Below are 23,438 nucleotides of genomic sequence, written 5' to 3'. Positions count from 1 at the left end.
TGTTAATTGTTTGTAGATTAATTAAAGGCAGTGTGTGATTCGAACTTTAAGGAAAAACCAAAGGACCCGAACAATTGCAGAATAGGTGGACCAAATAAGAAGAATGCAAAATTTCAAAGTGGGAAATAAATACCTCATGACTCAAACTCATTTGGTTCTATTCTATTAATTGTTGAGACATAAGAGTCTTCTTTAGGATTGAGTTATTTTGAACTCATTTCACTATGTTCTTTTTATGCAAATGCGTGCTAGTACCTGCTGCGATGCATGCCAACCTTTTGACAGATGGTGGTGATTCTATCTTCTTATGCTGTGCTGTTATAAGAAAAAAATATGTGATTTTATCTTTGGTGCATGCTTAACCGATATCTTAGGTTAGAGTTTCTTTTCTCTTTTTGAGTGTTTGGTGTTTGGAGTTTGGATTTCTCAAGTTATAAAGTTTTCAAATGTAATTAATCATTCATCAATATATTTTAATCTACAGTTAAGTTAAGAATGTAATTTATGTGAGCTAAATTTAATTTAGTTTTTAGTTTTGGGTTTTGGGTTATATTCCAATTCAAAAAAGCCTTCAATTATAATTAAGTTATTACTAAGGTGTGGGTTTGAGTAATAGTAAACTCAACTGATGAAAGACAGAATAATATATAACACTTTATATCTAAAAGATTAGATAACAAGAATGATATATTAAAAAAAACTAATTTTGATATATTTCATTAAATTCATTTAATTAGTTTTTTTCATAATTTTAACTTTGTTGATTTTTTAATAGATACAGCAATTTACAAAAAAGAATTGCCGAAATATCTTAATTAAACATTATTAATATATTAACCTAAATATTTACTAGAAAGGAGTGGAACATTTACAAGCTTGTAAGATAAATTAAGTAGATTTCGTATAAATTTGGTTTAGTTTAGGGTGTTTTATTTTTTAAATAAACAATCAAACCAATCAATTTTGATCTAAACAATAAAAAAAAATCAAACAGAAGCATTTTTTTTTTGTATTTTAATTTCTTGTAATACTTTATAGGTTGGTGTGGTTCAATTATGGACACTTATGAAATTTAACCTATTAAACCTAATTATAACTCGTTATTTGCAGTGTATTTACCATTGTAGCCAAATACTATTATATTATTGCCTTCTTCTCAGTTAAACTAACGAAATACTAATTTCTGCTACTTACAATTTTGACTATTCAAGCCTTGACCGGAAAACAGTCTACAATCTTATTTGTTTTTATGCAAAATTAGTAAGTTCTTAAACTTTTAATCATTGTTTACAAATATTCCGGTTAATTTTTGAAAGAAAATTTTTAAATAATAATCAATTTTAATAATAAAAAATTGTTAATTTTATAATAATTAATTTATATATTAATTTATAAAATAAAAAATATTAATTATTAAAATAGTTATTGTTACAGATAAAAGTTATAATTAATTATTAAATTAGTTACTAATTAATTAGAAATTAATTTAAAAATTAATATTTTTTATAATAACTAATATTTAATGACCAATTTATAAATTAATTATTTTAGTAGTCAAAATCTTAAAAATTAATATTTAATAATCAATTTATAAATTAATTCTTTTCTTTCAATAACTCAACTAAATTTTAAAAATTAACAATAATTTTTTATTTTATAAATCAATATTTAAATTGGTTATTATAATAACTAAAAAAATTATTATTAAAATTGATCGTTAATAAAGATTGTATTTTTTAGTTCTATGAATGTTTAAAATCTGCAACATATCTTGCTTATAAATTTGGTTTAATTTACTTTGTTTTATTTTATAAACAAAACTAAAGCAATTTCTGCTGCAAGAATAAAGTAAAGCCAAACTTGATTAATCAGTTTTATTTAATTTTCAATACAATTATTTTTTATAGTTAAAAATAATGTTATTCAATTTATAAACACAGATTTGGTATTATTTAAAGCCTAATAACTCCTTAGTGGCAAGATATTTCAACTGCAGACAAGTCTACTACTGTACCTACCATTTTAGAGTTCTGCCTGCACACTCTTCAAAGCAAATTTTTCCAATGCATCAACCATAATTATCAATATAACTTTCCCAAATTCCAATTATATTTTATTGACTTTACTCATTATAACTTTAAAATTTATTATTTCTCAGCTAATTTATTTTTAACTACAATATATATGGGTGAATTTTAAGTATTTATTCCAATTCTGGTTTAGTAGTACACACCAAAAGCTATTTGGAAGGATTACTATCACATAATTAATTAAAAAGATAATTATGGTAGATGTGTCAACTGTAGCAGATTCCAAACAAATCTTTCTCAAAAAGTAAGTTAGACTCATGATTAAAGTGGGTTTAACCAATTGAAATTAAAATAATGTTTCAGTAAAAACTTAAATCATAAATATGTAATATTTTTAAAGTTTCAGTTTTTTTAAAATATAATTTATTTATTTATTTATTTATTTATAGTTTTTTTCTCTTGTGAGTTTATTAAAAAATTACCTCATAATTTTAAAATATCATGATTTTTACTTCAAACCAAACTATGATTTTGTTCATGCTCTAAACTTTATGTGATTTGTATGATCAGTGTTGTTGTGTCTGTTTTCTATAAACTATTGCATACAAAATTTGGTTTATATTAATTTTGACGATTATAATCCAGATTAATTTTAAGATAACTTACTAATAAATACACTGCAATAAATTTTCTATTTCAATTAATATTATTTTAAATTTTTTTAATTTGTTTGAATATGTGTATCCAAAATGTATAATGTATCTTTTTAGTGAAACTGTGATGTTTGTGGCATAAAATGCAATCTTAATATTTTATTTATTTTTTGGTAAACACCCTAGTCTTCTATCAAAGTTGGAAAAGGTGGAAAGCAAATTTGCACTTGAGAAATTCTCTTTAAATTTTCGTTCATGAAAAAAAAATAGTTGTTTTTATTACTGTAAATGTTAAGAAGAGTTTACATTGATTAACCGTTTATCTTTCAAATCTATTAATATTGTGAACAAGATAAATTTACCTAAAAGTATTTGTTTCCTTTGCTAATTTAGTATCACAATATATCGATTATTGAATATACTAAGGTATTTTTTTATCGCAATGTAGTGAGAGAAAACATAAATATAAAGATATTTATTTGTTAATAAGCTAAATATGAAATACGGTTATTTAATCATGAAGTACATTTTACTTTAAAATGTGAAAATAATACCAATGCTTGAGCTTCTGATTCTTCTTCTTGTATAAGTGTAGGGTTTTTTCTTCGTAATACTGGTGTTTCTAATTAAGTTATGTTGAGTCAGGTTACCAATGTTAATAATTTAAATTGAATTTTGTTGTTAATTTGAAAAAAAAAATAGTATAAAGATTTTCTTAGTAAATGTTTTCTTGAATTTCATTTTGAAAAGAAATGTTTCGGCCCATTAGTTAACCTTTCACATAAGATTTTTCTAGACATTTTAGTTATATGGGCACTTTTTATGTGGGCTTTTTTATAGTATATATTGCTTTTGCCCTGGTCCAAGTGTAGCAGGACTATGTTTGGACAATCTTCTCCATTAAATAAGAAAAAAAATAATAACTATTCTGTAAACTAAAATTAACTAATCCACATTATATATGTTCGAGATAGTTACTTAATGCATGCCATAATAACTAATTGATGATGGAATTTCCTTTGTCCACATTTATTTTTAAAATTGTACGTTATATAGAAGTCTACGATCTTTTAAAGAGTACTATTAGAGTGTGAAATTTTACATGTTTGAACTTTTGATATATATTAATTCTGAAAGAAAGCATGAATCCAATAAATGATATAAACTATATCAACATTTATCTTACCCTACAAGTTAGGTTCAAAATTTCAAAACACGCCGTATAATTATGCTTATAGCAAAAATTAGATTATATTTGCATTGTTTTCCCTTTCACTTCAAGTCTGAACCGGTCACTAATAGTTCTGGCAAGAATCTTGGTTTTGAAAGAAAGAGATGTAAGTCCTTGAGCAATAACATACAATTTACCCACTTCCCACCTCACTTCCTGGTCTCCCAATAAAAATCAAATTTTAGATAAATTATTGACTAAATATCAAATTAATTTACGGTATATAAGTATCTGAGAAAAAAAAAAGTCCGAAATATCCTTAATTGAAAAATCTGCTATTCCTGCAATGATTTTAGAATGGTTAAACTATATTCCATATAATGCAATTTGCATGTGAACTAAATCACTCCACTGCCATGATAATTCAAGAAAGTTTGGGATATTTTTTTAGAGAAAAGGTAGATATTTGTGACTAAAGTTTATAAATACGTATAAAGTGTAAGGTAAATGATAAATTTAAAATAACTTGATTTCTTAATTTTCTTTTACCTTCTTCAACATTCGACTCTGTCATGTTTTAATTGATAGAAAATATTAAGCTTTTAATGTATTTTTGAACTAAAATGATTTTTTTAATTAAGGAAGGATAACCATTTTTTTAATTCAATGAAACCATACTTTTCTTTCTTTCTTTAATTTAAAAATTCTACAAAATAATCTATATTCATTACATAATTTATTTTTATTATTAATAATAATAATAATAATAAATAATCACGATAATTTATATAATGTAATAACTAAATGAGTTATTCTATAAAATTACAAAATTATTACAACAAGATGAAAGATAAGCAATTATATCTTACACAAACTCAACGGAAGGTTTAATGTGATTTTATTTTGAGAAGACAGTGATATTGATTTATTAAGGTTCACTTTTTAATGTTACCTTCAGAATGATAGATGTTACTTTCTCCTATTAAAACCAACCGAAGGATCACTGCCAACTTCTTTCGCCTCACATGGTGCCAATCTTGCTCAGAATATTGCTAAGAAAGTGGGCATCACTGGAAATATGTTTCTCAAAATCTCATATATGCAACACTGACACACCTCCATCAACAACTAACATTAGTTAAAGTTGTGTATTGGTGTTTACAAATGTTATGATATACATGCATGAAGATGAAATTTAATTGTTTGGAGCAGATAATCGGAGGCAGTGTGATTTGAACTTTTAAGAAAAAACCAAATCACTCCTAGATGAAGTGGATCAAGAAGAAGGTCAAATTCTAAAGTGGGAATTTAATACACGATGTTCACACTTACCTATTTAGAGTAGTTGGTTCTATTATATGTTCACACTTACCTATTTAGAGTAGTTGGTTCTATTATATGTTCAGACTTATCGATCTTTTTTAAAATTGAGTTATTTCAAGCTCATTTTCCAAGTTTTGTTATGCCAATGCATGCGAGCACGGGCTGCCATGCTTGCCAAATTTTAACAGATGTAGTTCTTCTGTCTCCATTGCAAGATATAAGAGCAAAATATGTGATTTTTTATCTCAGTTGATCCATGCATATTCATATTGATTACATTGCTTTTATACAAAGTTGTGAAGTTTTCAAGTGAAATTAACATCTAACAATATTTTGATCTACATTTAAGAATGAATTTTTTTCTAAGCTAAATTTAATTTAGTTTTCAAATTGGATTTATCTTTGTTATTCTACGGCTTAATCCAATTCAACCACCTCAATTATAATTAAGGTATTAAAGTTTGAAATTATAATTAAGGTATTAAGTTTGAGTAATATTAACCTCAATCGATGAAAGAATAATTTTGATATATTTTATTAAATTGATTTTTTTTTAAATATAAATACAATGTTCTATAACAAAATAAAATAATATGCATGTCATAGAGGAAAAAGGTGAAAGAAATGCAATTTTTTGTTTCTGCTTATTAATAGAAATAACTTAAAAAATGCAACCTCACACACATTTTAGCATTGCATTTTTTTATGTCCATCTCATAGATTTTGCAATGATTTTCTCCGTGTGATGATTGTCCACAAACCGGTTCAATGATAATGTCGTTGATGGTTTGAGATGACTTATTTTGATCCTTATTAAGTTTCCTTGCTCACAAAATATTTTCATTTCAGAAGCAACGAAACTTGTTATAAAGAACTTACCAAAGTAAAGTGGTATCTTTGACTGAATTCACGGAGCTTAGTGTTGTAAGCTTGTCTTAACGAGCATTAATTGTCCCAGATAGGAAATTCAAGTTCATCATCAAAGATCCCTTGAAATGGATCATCTCCATTGTTGACTTCAACTGCATTATTTTCCATTTGTTGCAAGCAATCGTGCCACCAAACTAAAGTGATCAGATTCGTGGTGTCATCCCATTCCATCTGATGTTGTCCCAATGCTCTGATATCTTCCATTCCCACTTCATCCATGGTTGCATGCATGCTTCCACTAGCTCGGTTTACAGTACTGGATTCAATTTTATTCATCACTGTGGAAACCACTTCTCCCTGTGACTGTGATATTCCAATTGAAGGAACGACTTGATTAGTCAGAAATGGAGGGGAAGTTAATGTTGGAGTTGAGTAAGAGTGCAATGATGTGTTGTTGTTGACAGGCAAAAGGGTAGGTTCTAAAGTGTTGGTGTTGTTGTTAAGCATAGGGATACCATCTAAAATGTTGTTGTTACTATGCACGGGGGTAGCATCTAAAATGTTGTTATCAAGAAAAGGGGTAGGATTTGAATTGTTGTTGTAATCAAGCAAAAGGGTAGGATCTAGAGTGTTGTTGTTATCAAGTAAAAGGGTAGGATTTGAAGTGTTGTTATCAAGCAAAAAGGTAGAATCTAAAATGTTGTTATCAAGCAAAAAGGGATGTTCAAAGGTCTTATTATTAAGCAAAGGGGTAGGTTCTGAATTGTTGAAGCTGGGTAGATTGAGGTTGAATCCCAATGTCTGACTTGGAAGTGTGAAATTGGGAGGTTCTGGTTTATGGCGTGGAAGAGCAAAAGGGGAAGTAATGGTGTAGGGGTAAAAAGTTGGAAGTGGAAATATAGGTGGAGGTGGAGGTGGAGGAGGAGGAGGAGGAGGAAGATAAAAAGGAGGTGGATGAAGAAGAAGAGGAGGAGGAAGGGGTAGGAAGGATGAAGAGAAGGAAAGATCATTTAAGTAATGTGAAATTTTGGTTGAGGGTGGTAGATACATCTCACGCCTTCTCATAGCCTTGAATCTTCCATCTAGGCTAAACCTTGAATAAAAGGGACGCTCAAAGGACATGTGTTTAGAGATGGCAAATAAACATGTCCCCGTGGGTATTGCCCGAACCCGTTCCCGTTTTGACGGGGAATCCCCGCATTGACTGGGTATGGGTATGGGTATGGAGAATCCTCGATTTTTTCAATTGGGTATGGGGATGGGGATGTATATATCCCCGCCATAATACTCGTCCCCACCATATTGCATACTCGTTTAAATTATTATAATATTCACAATTAATTAAGCAATTATATATATATATATATATATATATATATATATATATATATATATATATATATATATACTTTCTATTTTTTATTTCTTCTAATTATTTAGTTTATCATGAAACTCATTCGCATCTCCAATATATTTTTTATCTTATCATAACATTTATGTAATTATGTTAAAACCATGTATGTCAATTAAAAAACTTTTATGTCTAACATTTGAATATTTATATTATTTTTTAATATTTTTATTTATTGTATATTTTCCTTTCACATGAGAATATTTAATACTCTCAATTTAAGTGTTTAATAGCATAAACCTTTCATTTACTAGGTAATATAAAATAAAATAAAAGGTTCTTTACTTATTATTATTAATTTTTGTTTCATTTGAAGAACTCTTTTATTTCGCTAAAACAATTTTTGTTATTTCTCAACGATTGAGTATATATGTTGATATTTGAAAAGTTTTCTTAGATCTCTAAGATATTTTTCATCTTATCATACTCTTAAATATACATTTGTTTTTCTTGGTGTGATTCCTTTCAATAGTCTCCAAATTGTTTATAAGACACACATTTGTTAATTTTTTTTATTTTTATCATGTATTATTTCGATAAATTTTATCTAATTGTTTTTTATTTTCTAACTCATTACAATCATACTTTAATTTTTTCACTATAATTGTATAAATAATTTTTATTTACTACAATATAAAAATTTAATGTAATTGCCATGAATATTTTTATCACCATCCAACATATATTGGAGTTCAAAAAATACAAGATCTATGATAAAATTTTATTTTTATGTTTATTATCTGTTCTTTGTGTCATTTTTTATATATGTTGATATTTGAAAAGTTTTCTTAGATCTCTAAGATATTTTTCATCTTATCATACCCTTAATTATATATTTATTTTCCTTTGTGCGATTCCTTTCAATGGTCTCCAAATTGTTTATAAGACATACATTTGTTAATTTTTTAATATTTTTATTTTCTGTTTATTTTCATCATGTAGAATACTATTTCGATAAATTTTATCTAATTATTTTTTATTTTCTAACTCATTACATCATACTTTAATTTTTTTCACTATAATTGTATAAATTATTTTTATTTACTACAATATAAAAATTTAATGTGATTGCCATAAATATTTTTTTACCACCATCCAACATATATTGAAGTTCAAAAGATACAAGATCTATGTTAAAATTTTATTATTATGTTTATTATTTGTTCTTTGCGTCATTTTGGTCAAGTGATGTATTATAACTTTGATTAGTGTATAAAAAACAGATTCATTATAATTTAAAAAATTGAAGTAAACAAACATTTAAAATATATTTTAATTTGAATATTTTTTTCCTTTTATATTTTTTTAAAAAATATTTTTAAAATTTATAAAGTAGGTATCATTAATGTTTGCAAATTTAATAAATGGTTTGGTTCTCATGAGATTTTATTTGGTATTCTAATCTAATGTAAACAATTATAATTTATTTCAAAGTATTTGATATCGAAGAAACAAATCATCCTCCTAATATTGAATATTTGATAATATTATGTTTCCTTTATCGTAATTTTTTTTATTTTATAAAAATTAATTAAAATTAATATTAAAGTAGTAAGAAAACGGGTACGGGTATGGGTACGAGATTATACCCGTTACCCGGTGGGGATGAGAATGGGACAAAAGTTTAATACCCGTTGGGTTTGGGTATGGGGATGGGGATGAATTTTTTTTACGGGGATGGGTATGGGATAGTGAAACTCGTCCTCGTCCCGCCCCGTTGTCATCCCTACATGTGTTGTTGATGCTCACTTGCCACTTTCATGGTAGCCTTGTGGTATTTCAAGGCATTGACAATCTCCTTCCTTACGTATGCTATATTCATTAGCCTTTCTTCAAGAGGCCTATTAGTAAGCCTTCTTCTAACTTGTTTCCTCAGATATTGTTGTCCATGTTATCCTAAATTTTGATTTGCAAAGACACGGCCATGAACATCTGCATCAGCACAACTTGGAGCTTTGGTTTTCATAATGGTCTGTGTTTGTTTTGCGTTGTCCATTTTTTCAATTGGCTATAAGCAAAAGACAATTGAGAAGGAGGAGGTAGGAGAGGAGGAGGAGGGTCATGATGAATTTCCATTAACCTTTTTTGCTTTTTTGCTTTAGAAACTTTCTACCTCCTACTTCAATGGTGTTTTGTGTGAACTTGGGTGTGAATAGAATTCAAAAAGGAAGGGTAGGTTGGTGGAATCATTGGTTTTCTTTTCTGCAATAATAGATAATTAATGCATGATATATAAGTTGATAGTGAAGAAAAAAAAAGTCATGAATCTCCTTCAACTTCTCAAATATTATTATAAAGTGTTGGGACAACATAGAGCTTTTATGTTATTTTTGGACTTTTCCTTATTTTGGCAAACAACGTTATTATTAATAATTTTGTGCCAATAATTCTAAAAAATGTATTATTTGAACAACACCTAAAGAAAGATTTGGAAGTGTACTTTCCAATAATTTAGCTCCCGATTCTTGCAAAAAGTTTGAGATAACATATTTTATACAAATTCAATATAGCTAAATCAAATAAAAAATATACAAAAAAAATTAGAAAAAAAATAGATTTTTTTTTCATCATTTCCTTTATAATTCCTATCTTGTTTTAAAATAAAAATATTCAAATTGTTCAATATTTTAAAAATAGTGATCTTATTCTAATTGTTTGGATTAAAATATTCATTGTTAATTGTAAGGTCCAGTTTTATTTTTTTGCCCTAATGTTTAAGGGTTGGCCTTAATCTGTTGGGCCTAAGGGCTGACCCATAGGGTGCTAAGGCCCTAAAGCTGTTAGGGTTTCCATTTCTGAATCATTCTTGCAAAATAGAACCCTAAGCGCTGCCCCTTTTCCTTTCAGAACGCTTTGCTAGGGCTCGACTCCGATCTTGGCCAAAGATTTCCCGAGCTCATCTTTGTTTGTCGCTCCATGTAAGTGTTCTCGAGCTTGTACCTGTACTCCCTGAAGCTTATTTTTTTGTGTTCTTCCTCCTAGGGTCCCATAATGACTTTGTTCTTTTTCTGCCCCGCTGTTCTTCCAGTTTCTGAGACTGCTCCTCGAACCGTTGCGCTCCGCAGTTGGTGTCGAGGTCCCGTATAAGCCCTTTCCAGGTAAGGGAAGTTAGGGTTTACGATTTCCTTAGATGTAACGACATGAAGCATCAATGCAACGACAGGCGGCAGCGCTGGAACAGTAGCAAATGGAGGCTGCCAGAGCGGCTGTTGAGGATGCTCACAGGCAGCATATGGAGGCCCTCCGTCAACTGGAGGAAAACAGGGTAGCTGCCCCTGCTTTTGGCCCGGAGCCACGAGCTACAGTTAGGGAGTGGATTCTGGAGGACTTTCTGAAACACCACCCGGTGAAGTTTGGAGGCAAGACCAGTCTGGACGCAGTAGACCAGTGGTTGAAAGACCTAGAGAGGATATTCGATGCTAAGATGTGCCCACAGGAGAGTAGAGTGGCTTCCGTGGTGTATATGCTCACGGGTGAGGCTAAGCACTGGTGGGTCTGTATGAAGTCCATGATGGAGGAGAGGCAGGAGGCAGTTACTTAGGAAGTCTTTAGGAGAAAATTTCTCTCTGAGTACTTCCCCGACAACGTTAAGTACGCTAAAGAGGTAAAGTTTCTACAGCTAACTCAGGGGAACAGATCTGTGACTGAGTATGCGGAAAACTTCAAGCATCTCAGCCGCTTCTACACCATGCCACTGGATGAAAAGTGGCGATGCAGGAAGTTCGAGAACGACATTCGTGGTGATCTTCGTCTGATGGTGGCCCCATTATCCATCAAGGACTTTGCAGCCTTGGTGGAGAAGGCTAGGGTCATGGAGAAGATGAACGTGGAGGTGGAGACTCAACGCCCACACCAGCAGAGCGTGGGAGGACCATCGGGATCTAGGCACAAGCACGAAGAGAGGAGGAAACCCTACTCTAGGCCCCATTTCCAGTCTCAAGGGTCTAGGGAGTCTTCTCCCCAGCAGAGCAGGATTCGGTGCTACCAGTGTGGGGAACCACACAAGAGGAATGTTTGCCCACAGCTTGCAGGCTTCAAGAAGTGCAACAACTGTGGCAAGGAAGGTCACTTTGGGAGGGACTGCCCCACCCTTGCTAGAGCAGTGATGCGACCTGTAGTACAGGCTCTTGCACAGAACCAGCAGAGGCATAGAGGCAACAGGCCTCAGGCGACCGACAGAGTGTACGCCATGACCGGAGCGGAGGCTGCAGGCTCAGGTAACCTTGTTATAGGCCATTGTTTGATAACTAGGAAAGCTTGTTGTGTGTTATATGATTCTGGAGCGACACACTCATTTATGTCAGATGCTTGTGTGAAAAAGTTGGGTCTGCCGGTGTGTGAGCTGCAGTGTGAACTTGTAGTGTATACTCCGGCATCGAGTTTGGTCAGGACGTTGTCCTTGTGTGCTAGGTGTCCGGTGGAGGTAGAGGGGCGGAGGTACAAAGTGAATCTGATCTGTCTACCTCTACAGGAGTTGGAAGTGATCTTGGGGATGGATTGGCTCTCTACCAATCGTATCCTTATAGATTGTCGAGAGAAAATATTGTTGTTTCCCGACTCAGAGGAGCCTGAGTTGTTATCATTCCAGGGAGTGGTGAGGGAGATTCAGAGGAGGGCGCAATGCTTCATCATTTTCACTCATCTCGAGGTGGAGAAGGGGGAAGAGACATTAATCATACCAGTAGTACACGAGTTCGAGGATATATTCCCAGAGGAGGTGCCAGGGTTGCCTCCCAATAGAGAGGTGGAATTCTCTATCGACCTGGTACCAGAATCGGGCCAATGTCGATGGCTCCGGCAGAGTTGGTGGAACTCAAGAAGCAGATAGAGGATTTACTGGGGAAACAATTTATATGACCTAGTACGTCGCCTTGGGGAGCACCAGTGCTGTTGGTGAAGAAAAAGGATGGGAGTTCACGCCTGTGTGTAGACTACAAACAGTCAAACAAAATGACGATCAAGAACAAATATCCACTCCCGAGAATAGACGACCTGATGGATCAGTTGCATGGGTCATTGGTATTCTCGAAGATTGACTTGCGGTCGGGTTATCACCAAATCTTGGTGAAGGCGGATGATGTGCAGAAGACAGCCTTCAGGTCCCGGTACAGACACTATGAGTATGTGGTTATGCCTTTTGGTGTGACCAATGCTCCAGTAGTGTTCATGAACTACATGAACCGGATATTCAGACCGTTCCTATATAAGTTTATCGTAGTCTTCATAGACAACATCCTTATCTATTCCAGGACTCAGGAGGAGCATGCCGAGCACCTGAGGGTAGTACTTGGTATTCTGAGGGAGAAGAAGCTATATGCTAAAATGTCCAAGTGTGAATTTTGGATGGATGAAGTGCAATTCTTGGGACATGTGATATCCGCCCAAGGGATAGCAGTGGATCCAGCAAAGGTAGAGGCAATGGTAAAGTGGGAAAGTCCTAAGTCGGCGACTGAGATAAGGAGCTTCGTGGACCTCGCAGGTTACTATAGAAGGTTTATTGAGGGATTCTCCAAGGTAGTGGCGCCCTTGACGCAACTTACTCGGAAGGACCAACCTTTCACTTGGACTAAAAAGTGTGAGGAAAGCTTCCAAGAGCTTAACCGGAGGTTGACGAGTGCTTCAATCCTAGTGATCCCCGATATTGGGAAACCTTTTGAGGTCTATTGTGATGCCTCTCATCTAGGTTTGGGTTGCGTGTTGATGCAGGAGAGGAAGGCGGTGGCCTATGCTTCGAGGCAACTCAATGTGCATGAGAGAAACTACCCCACTCATGACTTGGAGTTGGCGGCTATCGTGTTTGCCTTGAAAATTTGGAGGCACTACCTTTACGGTGCACAGTTCCGTGTATTCAGTGATCACAAAAGTCTCAAGTACTTATTCGATCAGAAAGAGTTAAACATGAGGCAGAGACGATGGATGGAGTTTCTGAAGGACTATGATTTCGAACTGTTATATCATCCGGGGAAGGCAAACATGGTAGCCGATGCTCTGAGTAGGAAGACTGTACACACTGCTCACCTTATGATCAAGGAGGTGGAGCTACTAGAGCAGTTCAGGGATATGAAGCTGCAGGTGGAATTGGGATCTGAATTCATTAGGTGTAGCACCTTGAGTATATCTAGTGATTTCTTGGATTCAGTTAGAGAGAGCCAGTTAGTGGATGCCAGCCTGAACAGGGTTAGAAAGCAACTGGGGTCAGAAGAGGCAAAGGACTTTACCTTGGGTAGTGATGGCATATTTAGATTTCAGGGCATGGTGTGTGTTCCCGACGATGTCGAGGTGAAGAAGTTGATCATGGAGGAAGGACACAAAAGTCGTCTCAGTCTGCATCCGGGCATGACTAAGATGTACTAGGATCTCAAGGAAAATTTCTGGTGGCAGGGTATGAAGAAGGAGGTAGCACAGTTCGTGTCGGCCTGTCTGACCTGTCAAAAGGCAAAGGTAGAGCATCAGAGACCCGGTGGGATTATGCAACCCTTAGAGATACCAGTGTGGAAATGGGATAGCATCTCGATGGACTTTGTGACCCATTTGCCACGAATTTTTAGAGGGCATGACACCATTTGGGTCATAGTGGACTGACTGACCAATAGTGCGCATTTCTTGGCGATGAACTTGAGGATGTCTATGGCTAAGCTGGCTCAGTTGTGCATCAAGGAGATTTTGAGGTTACATGGGGTGCCTTCGAGCATTGTATCAGACAGGGATCCACGGTTCACATCGCGGTTTTGGCAGACCTTGCAGAGCGCTCTGGGGAGCAAGCTCGCGATGAGTTTAGCCTATCATCCTCAGACAGATGGCCAGTCTGAGAGGACAATCCAATCACTTAAGGACTTGCTACAGACCTGCATAATGGATCACTTGGGCGCTTGGGGTGAAGTGTTATCATTGATTGAGTTCACCTATAATAATAGTTTCCATGTGAGCATCGGGATGGCGCCATATGAAGCTCTTTATGGTCGAAGGTGTAGGACCCCCTTGTGTTGGTATCAGGATGGGAGGCAGTGTTAGTTGAACCTGAGTTGTTGGAGCAGACCACCGAGAAGATGAGGTTGCTGAGGGACAGGATGTGGGCTTCACAGAGCAGACAAAAGGCCTATGCAGACCGTAGGAGGAGGCCCTTGGAATTCGAGACTGGAGATCACGTGTTCTTGAGGGTGACCCGAACCACTGGTGTGAAAAGGGCTCTCCGCTCAAGAAAACTTTCTCCTAAGTTCCTTGGTCCTTATTAGATCTCGAGGAGGATTGGACCAGTAGCTTATGAGATAGCCTTGCCTCCTCAGTTGGCGAATCTTCACCCGGTGTTCCACGTGTCGCAGTTGAGGAAGTATGTGTTCGATCCGGCTCATGTGTTGGAAGCGGAGGATATACCGATCAGGGAGGACCTCACTGTGGAAGTACCACCCATTGCCCTAGAGGATAGCAAGGTGGAGGAATGCAGAGGAAAAACAGTCAGATTAGTCAAGGTCATCTGGGATCGGAGGGCAGGTGACTCTACTTGGGAGTTGGAGGAGGATATGAGGAAATCACACCCACACCTTTTTGCTTGGTAAGTTTTATTTTCGAGGTCAAAAATTTTGTTGTTAGGGAGAATTTAAGGCCCAGCTTTATTTTTCTGCCCTAATGTTTAAGGGTTGGCCTTAATCTGTTGGGCCTAAGGGCTAGCCCATAGGGTGCTAAGGCCTTAAAGCTGCTAGGGTTTCCATTTCTGACTCATTCTTGCAAAACAGAACCCTAAGCGCTGCCCATTTCCTTTCAGAACGCTCTGCTAGGGCTCGACTCTAATCTTGGCCAAAGATTTCCTGAGCTCATCTTTGTTTGTCGCTCCATGTAAGTGCTCTCGAGCTTGTACCTGTACTCCCTGAAGCTTATTTTTTTTTGTGTTCTTCCTCCTAGGGTCCCATAATCACTTTGTTCTTTCTCTGCCCCGCTGTTCTTCCAGTTTCTAAGACTGCTCCTCGAACTGTTGCGCTCCGCAGTTGGTGTCGAGGTCCCGTATAAGCCCTTTCCAGGTAAGGGAAGTTAGGGTTTACGATTTCCTTAGATTCTTCGCATGTTTTCTAAGTTCAAGTTATATTCTTGAGGTGTGCTCGTGTTTTGTTGGTTTGACATTGGTAAAAATGTGTTTTCGATGTGGGTTCTGTGTTGTGCATGAGAGAGCAGTGGCGAGCACTGGTTTTCTCGCCCAAGCGAGCTTGCCTCGCCTAAGCGAAATTAGCAGAGGCTCGCCCAGGACCTGATGCTCGATCTCTCGCTTAGACGAGAGGTTTTTATTTTTGAGCGAGGAGTGGTCTCGCCTAAGCGAGAAGGGACTCGCCTGAACGAGACCTCGCAGAGTCCGCTCTCCCTCTTTCGTGTTCTCACCTAGGCGATAAGGGTTTCGCCTGAGCGAGTGGACCTCCCTCGCCTGAGCGGGACCTGCTAGCCTGAGCGAGACTGTGGGGTAAATTTGGTACTATTGTTGAATGGTGTGTTGATGTATGATTGCTTATTGGATCTAGATGCTTTACTATGTGGGTTGAGGGATGATGCCATGTTTGATGTATGAGATTGCGATGGGAATGGTATGTTGTTGTATGTTATATGGATTGGAAAGCTAGAGTTGCAAGATGGGATTGTTATACATGATGTTAGTATTATGGGGACTGCTGATTGGTTAGTGAAACATGTATAAAGTATGGGTAGGGCATAATTCCATGACTCTTGTAGTGAGAGATCTTCGTGGCGCCTCATATGTTGGACGTAATTCCATGGACCCTCTAAAAGGGAGTTCCTGGTGGTGCCTCGACAAAAGGACGTAATTCCATGGGGGGTCGTGGTGGTGCCTCAAGGCTAGGGCGTAATTCCACGAAGGCCACGTGGTGGTGCCTCCTGTAAGGGTATAATTTCGTGAAGGCCTCGCGGTGACGCCTCATTGCTAGGACATAATTCCACTGCCACGTGGTGGTGCCTCAGTCACGTATCCGGATAGTCAAGTCTTGGGGTCTCATATATTTTGATAGCTATGGTTGTGATGCTTGTTATTTATGCTTGGCTGTAAGATTACCTGTGCACTATTACAATATGAGATTTCCTTTACACTAGCTTACCCTTTTGCTTTCTTGTATGTTGTGTGTGGTCTTCTCTATTGCGATGATCATCAACTTTGTTGATGTGAGCAGATATGAAAACCTCTGGCAGTGGTAATGGTGATAGGGACGTTGTAGCCTGATGGACTGGATGAGTATTGAGCATGCTCTGGAGGCCATCGCTGAATAATATATAATATATATATATATATATATATATATATATATATATATATATATATATATATATATATATATATATATATATATATATATATATATATATATATATATATATTTTGTGGACAGGGATAAAGAAGATGTTTCAAGAGATGAAAATGTTGTGGATTTATTCATTTAAGATTCTAATACTATAGTTTTATAAGTGATAATAATGATTTGATGTTAGATAGTAATTTATATTTTTGTGATTTTGGAATTTAACATAATTTGAGATTTTATTTGGATTGTATTGAAGTTTATTTAGATTTTAATCGTAATTATAATTTAGTTTTCTTGAGATTGAAGAAAAAAAATTATGTTTTTATTTTTTAATTAAGTGAGCCAGTGAGCCAACCCGTTTAACCCGCCAACCCGTGGTGTGTCGGGTCAGGTTCTAATTTTGTTGACGCGCTAATAAGTGAACCGAGTTAGGTTGGTCCACTAAGTGGCCAACCCGTCGCGGGCCAAACCGGATGACCCATTTTGACAGCTCTAATTTTTTTAATTTAACCTTTTAATTATAAAACTATCAATAAAATCAAAATTATTTATAATAGTTATAAAAATTATTTATATTTAATTTCATAATTATAATAATAACAATAATAATAATTTTATTGGTGAAGAAATATAATCAGATTACAACAAAAAATTCATTTAACTTTCCTTTTTGTTTTCTAAAAATTCTTGAGGAAAAGTTTCTCATAACATATCCTAAATATAGTCATATCTAGAATACTCTAAAGAGTATTATTATACTATGAAACTATATTTGTTTGAACTTTTGATACATCCTAATTCTGAAAAAAGCATATGCAAACAAGCATAATCCAATAAATGATATAAACTATCAACATTTATCTTAACCTATACAAGTTATATACACTTCATAGGTTCAAAAATCCAAAACATGCACCATAATGATGCCTTATAGAAAAAATTATATTATTATATTTGCATTGTTTTCCCTTTCACTTCAAGCCTCATAGCGTCTGAACCAGTCACTAATAGTTCTGGCAAGGATCTTGGTGTCATTCAACGAAAGAGATGTAAGCCCTTGAGCAACAGCATCTGCAGGAGTATACAATTTACCCACTTCCCACCTCACTCCCTGACCTCCCAATCAAAAATCGAATTTTAGATAAGTTATCGACTAAATATAAGATCAATTTACGGTATATAAGTATTTGAGAGTATATAAGTGTTTGAGAAAAAGAAAGGTCCGAAATGATCCTTAATTAGAAAATCTGCTATTCCTGCATGATTTTAGAATGGTTAAACTATATTCCCTATAATGCAATTTGCATGTGAACTAAGTCACTTCACTGCCATGATAATTCAAGAAAGCATATTCCAGCAAAGAGGAAAAGTTTACTGTGATGAACAGAAGTATGGTACAAAAGGAGGATGCAAAGAAGTTTGACCTGAATGCATGGTGTGATGTGGTTACCACTCAATGTCACTTTCTCTAATGTCCCTCCCAATGACTCCACACGAGGCTTTAGTGTTTCTTCAAGAATATCTGTCTCATCAATTGCATCAAAATTGAACTTCACCTAGAGAGGCAATATCAGACACATTTTACCTTAGTTGAGTTCTGAGTTGAGTTCAAGAACAAGTTCTAAGGCATAGAGCATTAGACAAACCAATAGTGTGTGTTCAACATTGTATGAACATTTAAAGCAGTCACGGTTTTCAGATGGTGTTGGCTTGAACTCTGATACTCCTTGCGAAACCTGGCAGAGATATATATAAACACCAATAAATATGCATACACATATGCACTCATCAACATGTTAATTAAGATTTAAGCATCATGAAAAGTCAATGATCACAAAGTCCATCCATTGCCTTAGGAATCATATATGCATCCAATAAATGAAAAATTAACAAGGAAAAAGATTATGCAGGATGTGGTTGGTACATAAACAATAACAGGAGGCATGGGAATCAAAAACAAAACTTCACCTACAAGGTGGTGTTCCCATTAACACTTACATAAGTGAAATAAATAGCATAAAATAATCTCCAATCAACAGTTAACAAGTACCTCATTCATTACTGATGGCAACTGATCAACAAATTTAGTTAAGGAATTCAGTCTTTCTTGCTCAGATTCTGGTAGAGTTGATCTAACAGCATCCAACACCATCTTCAATGCATCTCCTACATAGATTACAGATGACATGCATTATCATCATAGATACAAAAAGTTAATATAGTTAATTTTTAAACACACCGAGGATTACAACTGAGTGTTGAGGTGGTAGGGCAACAATTATAAAAGCAGAGTTATATTATGAGGGCCAACAACAATTTTGGTTTTTAGACCAAGACCTTTGATTTAGAAAAAGTTACTATATCATATCTAACTTCCAAAATTCTGTACTTATTCAATCACCTGACTTGTAGTAAAGAAAAGCAAGTGTAGAGGAGGATCATTCTATACAACCCTCCCATTGCATATTGTTGGAAAAGTCTCTTTAATTGCAGTCATCCCCCTAGACCACCTTATATACAACCTCTTTGGGGACTCAATTGTAGGATGGTAGTTTAATTTCACATCAACTAGAAATATGACTTAAACAAGTTTTACAAAGTTTGAATAGTTTATAAGATTGAGTTACGGAATGAATATGTAGGATCTTAGACAGTAACATATAACAAAGAAGGTAATGATGGCAATGCTGTCGTTTTTTTGTAATTGGAAGAGTAAGATATCTTCAGCATCACAAAACGCTGATGCAAAAGCAAAACCATCAGAAGCGAGCTGAGGAGATACCTGATGCATTTCTAGCTATTGAATAAAAAGGAGCTGCCTCCATAACTGGCATCATTTGGCTGACTGCAGGACCCAACTGCAGGGCAGCACTGCAAAGTTTTAGAGCACAATGGAGATGAACAACTTATAAAAATGCTCTATCAGCTGAAATTCAGTACGAATATATGTAATATTATCCCCTTTGAAGAACATCTTATCTCTGTAAGGACATACGAAATTATTTCATGAACCATCTTGAATTCAGTGGTTCTGATGCAATACTGGATTATATGAATAAAGAGATAAAAAACACCTCAATGAGCATCTTCATTACTGTTCTAGAAGATTAAATTTATCTTTGAATGCCATTATGTGGATGGTATGCCAATAATTCTTATGTCAATATGTATAAATGTTACATCTCTTTAGCTTACTAGCCAGTTATTTCAAATGGGATCAGAAAAGGAAAGGGAAGTATTCCTAAGCTTATTCGCTTCCCATCTAATTGGACAGATTTATAGAATGCTTTTGAAGCTATGCTGAATGCAAAGAAACAGAATAAGAAATATTAAAGCCGGTTCAGGTGTGTTTGAACTTTCAAACATATACGTAACCAGCATTTAAGTTTTCATCACAACCTTAATCATTTGGTTCAAATCCTCAAGGTGACATACAAAAATATCAAAGAATCCTGTCAAGACAGTGAATATTTCTCCAAAATAACATATTAGCGGTGTATATATCCTTCAAATTGTGCATCCTCATAACAGAAGTTCTAGTGGGAAGGTAAACACTTAACACAGCTTTTAGAAAAAGTATTTCTTTATTATAACCACAAGAATGAAGAAACAGATATTAGATTAAAGTAATAGCCTATAAAGACTCTTGGGTAAATTGATGTAATAGATTTCATCAAGTATGAGTGTCTATACCTGTTCAAAGTATGGGACTGCCTCCGTTGCTGGCCTGTTGTTGTATGAGATTACAGCATTAGCCTTCCACAAGAGATAAATACATTTTCGTCACACTCCTTGAATTGCTATAAGTTAGATTTAAGTAATGAAACTTCATAATCCACATAATGCTTCCACAAACTAAAACTATGTTGTAATAACTTAATTTGTACACTACTAATATTAGTTAAAATAGTATCAAAATCATTCTGTGCATGTATAAATATAATCTTTTGCTGCAGCAGTAAGAAAAATAACCAGACCTTGGGTATATTCTCTGAAAATAAGCTGCCTATGAGTAGTTGAAGAAGTGCACCATTGCTACAGATTTCAAAAAACAAGAAATACATTACTTTCTTGACATTAATTATAGTAAGAAAGATCCTGCCCCCAATATAATATAAGAAACAAATAAATTATCACGAAGACTAACCAAAATGAACAGTTAGGTTATCTTTTTCTACTTAACAATACCATAATTTTAAATTTTATTCTAAACATGCTCATATGATTAAATGATTTAAGTGGTAATTATATCTAGTGACATTGCTAAAAGTAAATAATTTTCTCACATATGAGTGTGGCTTGTATTATTAACAGTTCAATAAATACATTCACTCATATGGAAAATGATTGAGTGTATCATTAGTAAACTTCACAACAAATAAGGTAAGAAAGAAGTTAACTATTAATACATCTCAAGAATGGGTACTGTGTGTTTCTTATAATTAAGACAAAAAAATGCTCTCATGATTCTTTTTATAAAGGAAAAGAGGAAGTATTAAACACTGAACAAGCCAACAACCTATGGCCAACAGAGAAAAGAGGAAGGTCTTCAAGCTGAGCAGGAGACAGATTGGCTTGAGGCAACCCAGATGTCAGGATAGTACTCAAACAAGTTTGGAACCTCTCATATACTTGCTTAGCAGCTTGAGAATGGTCAAATGTCACATTATAAGGCACCACCACCACCAAAAAACCCTCCTTTGCCAAAAACTCTATCAGGTACCTGCAAGTTGCAAATTAAAGGAACAAAACTCATCACACCATCAATATCACCACCCACATGAGAAAACCAGCAATCAATGATAAAGACTCAAACTTTGCATTGAAAAAACAAAAGGGTAACAAAAAAAAAAAAACCCGTAGGTAACTTCAGGAACAGCCCCAATGAAGGCACCACCCAGGAATTTGATTATAGCTCGAGGCTTGGCACGATTGGGGGTAGGTGGTATCACCAAACAAGAGTCCAACTTGGTGTACATCTTGCTATTGACTCTGCTACTTGTGTCTCCACCAACATAAACATCAGAAACCATCTTTGTTGTCCTTGCCACCATTCTAGTGGATAGAGTGTGAAAGTGGAAGAATTTGTTGAACAAACCATTTGGGTGAATGTGTCTCAGTGCACCAAACCCAGACATGGTTTTAGTGTTCCTTGAAGAGAGTACACATTTCAAATCTGAACCTAAGACGAAGGATGAGGAAGCCATTTCCATTAACTGTTAGATAGCAATTGAATAAGAGAAATTAACAGACTACTCTCGTATAGTCCAAACTGCAAAGTGCAGTGGAAAATAAGGTTATGAAATTTTATTATTATTTGTAGAAATTTTGTGTCAGTCAGTGTTTGCTCAGAGTAATTTGAAGTTTATTGGACGTTGGTGAGGTTTGGCACATATGTAGAGAAGATTTCGCCACGATTTTGAGTTCTCTGATACATTTTGTTTTACTTTTCCAACCTCCGTATTTTTCTTTCTTCACCTCCTTTTTATTATTTAATAACAAAGATGTTTTTATTGTTCTTGCACTTATCGAAAAAATGTTATTAAAAATATAAAAAAAATTGAATTATATGTCCTAGCAATAGTTTAGATTTTATTTTTCAGAATACATAATCTAGAAGTGTATTAAAATATTTTTTTGAAAAGTATAAGATTTTAAAAGTTAGTTGGGCAATATAATACACCATAGTTGAAGAAGTGAAAAAAGAAAATATGTAAGTGGAAAAAGTAAAAGGCTACTTATACTTTTTTATCGGACCAATGCGTTATTGTTACCTGACTTATAGTGTTTCTTTTTGTACTCTCATAAATTTTATCTGCAGCCACATAAAATTTAAAACACCACAATTACCCTTCTTTTGTTCTATAGCAGTGGAGCAAGTACATCATTGTTGGTTTTTGAAGCCGAAATCTATCATTTTGATACACCATTCAATTGATTTACAATTCAATAAGAGTGAAAAATAATTACTTCCGAATAGAAATCAAAATTATTTTTCAGATTATATAAATTTAATGGTAGTTCAAAAAGTATATTAGATAGATTTCTTATCTCTAAGAATGGCTGAGACATTGGCAAGGGTGTGATCAATATGTGTTGGAGAGAGTGGTATCAAATCATTGTGTTTTAGTGTTAAAAAATTCACTTTTTGTATATTAAGGACCAAAACCTTTTAAAACTTTAAATGTATGACAATGTGAGAGGGGATTTGAGGACTTGGTCATAAGACTATGGAACAATTATACAATGAGTGGATTTTGTATCATGGTTTTGAAGGATAAATTGAAAAGATTGAACCATAACCTAAAAATTTGGAATAATAAAGCATTTGGGAACATATCTTATACTACACAGAATATCATTAGGAAGATAAATGAGTTGGAGAAGATGGATGATATTAGCGACTTAGATATTGACATGAAACTTGAAAGACAAAAGATTTTTTATGATTTTAAAATATTAAGTTATAATACGGAAGCAATGATAAGACAGAAATCAATAACTTAATGTGTACAACAAGGTGATCTCAATTTTAGATACTTCCAATCAATTATAAATTGGAGAAGAATAACAAATGGAATCAAAGAGGTAGATATCTAGGGAGAATGGTGTGTGAGGATTAAATATGGTGAAGAATGAGGTTAAAGTCTTCTTTCACAAGAGATTAAATGAGATGGATGGGTTAGATGT

The 23,438-nt window shown here is 34.4% G+C and overlaps 2 protein-coding genes across 2 annotated transcripts; one reads left to right on the top strand and one right to left on the bottom strand.

Annotated features, from left to right (window-relative positions):
- Window positions 1-10,645: 10,645 nt before the first annotated feature.
- Window positions 10,646-12,286, top strand: LOC114194281. The gene is made up of 4 exons (XM_028084406.1): window positions 10,646-10,990; window positions 11,078-11,675; window positions 11,763-11,837; window positions 11,985-12,286. The coding sequence occupies exons 1-4, from the start codon at window positions 10,646-10,648 to the stop codon at window positions 12,284-12,286; spliced, it is 1,320 nt and encodes a 439-aa protein (XP_027940207.1).
- Window positions 12,287-17,562: 5,276 nt separating this feature from the next.
- On the bottom strand, window positions 17,563-22,100 carry LOC114193854. Its single transcript, XM_028083814.1, has 9 exons — window positions 21,606-22,100; window positions 21,268-21,471; window positions 20,726-20,783; window positions 20,442-20,504; window positions 19,531-19,606; window positions 18,799-18,914; window positions 18,395-18,484; window positions 18,173-18,304; window positions 17,563-17,859 (listed from the first exon to the last, which is right to left on the bottom strand). The coding sequence occupies exons 1-9, from the start codon at window positions 21,959-21,961 to the stop codon at window positions 17,725-17,727; spliced, it is 1,230 nt and encodes a 409-aa protein (XP_027939615.1). The 5' UTR covers window positions 21,962-22,100; the 3' UTR covers window positions 17,563-17,724.
- Window positions 22,101-23,438: the final 1,338 nt, after the last annotated feature.

This window comes from Vigna unguiculata, chromosome 8 (genome assembly GCF_004118075.2).
Source record: "Vigna unguiculata cultivar IT97K-499-35 chromosome 8, ASM411807v1, whole genome shotgun sequence".
In the NCBI taxonomy this organism is placed as follows: Eukaryota; Viridiplantae; Streptophyta; class Magnoliopsida; order Fabales; family Fabaceae; genus Vigna; species Vigna unguiculata.
The sequence above is the reverse complement of the archived record's forward strand: the minus strand, read 5'-3'. Positions and strand labels throughout refer to the sequence as shown.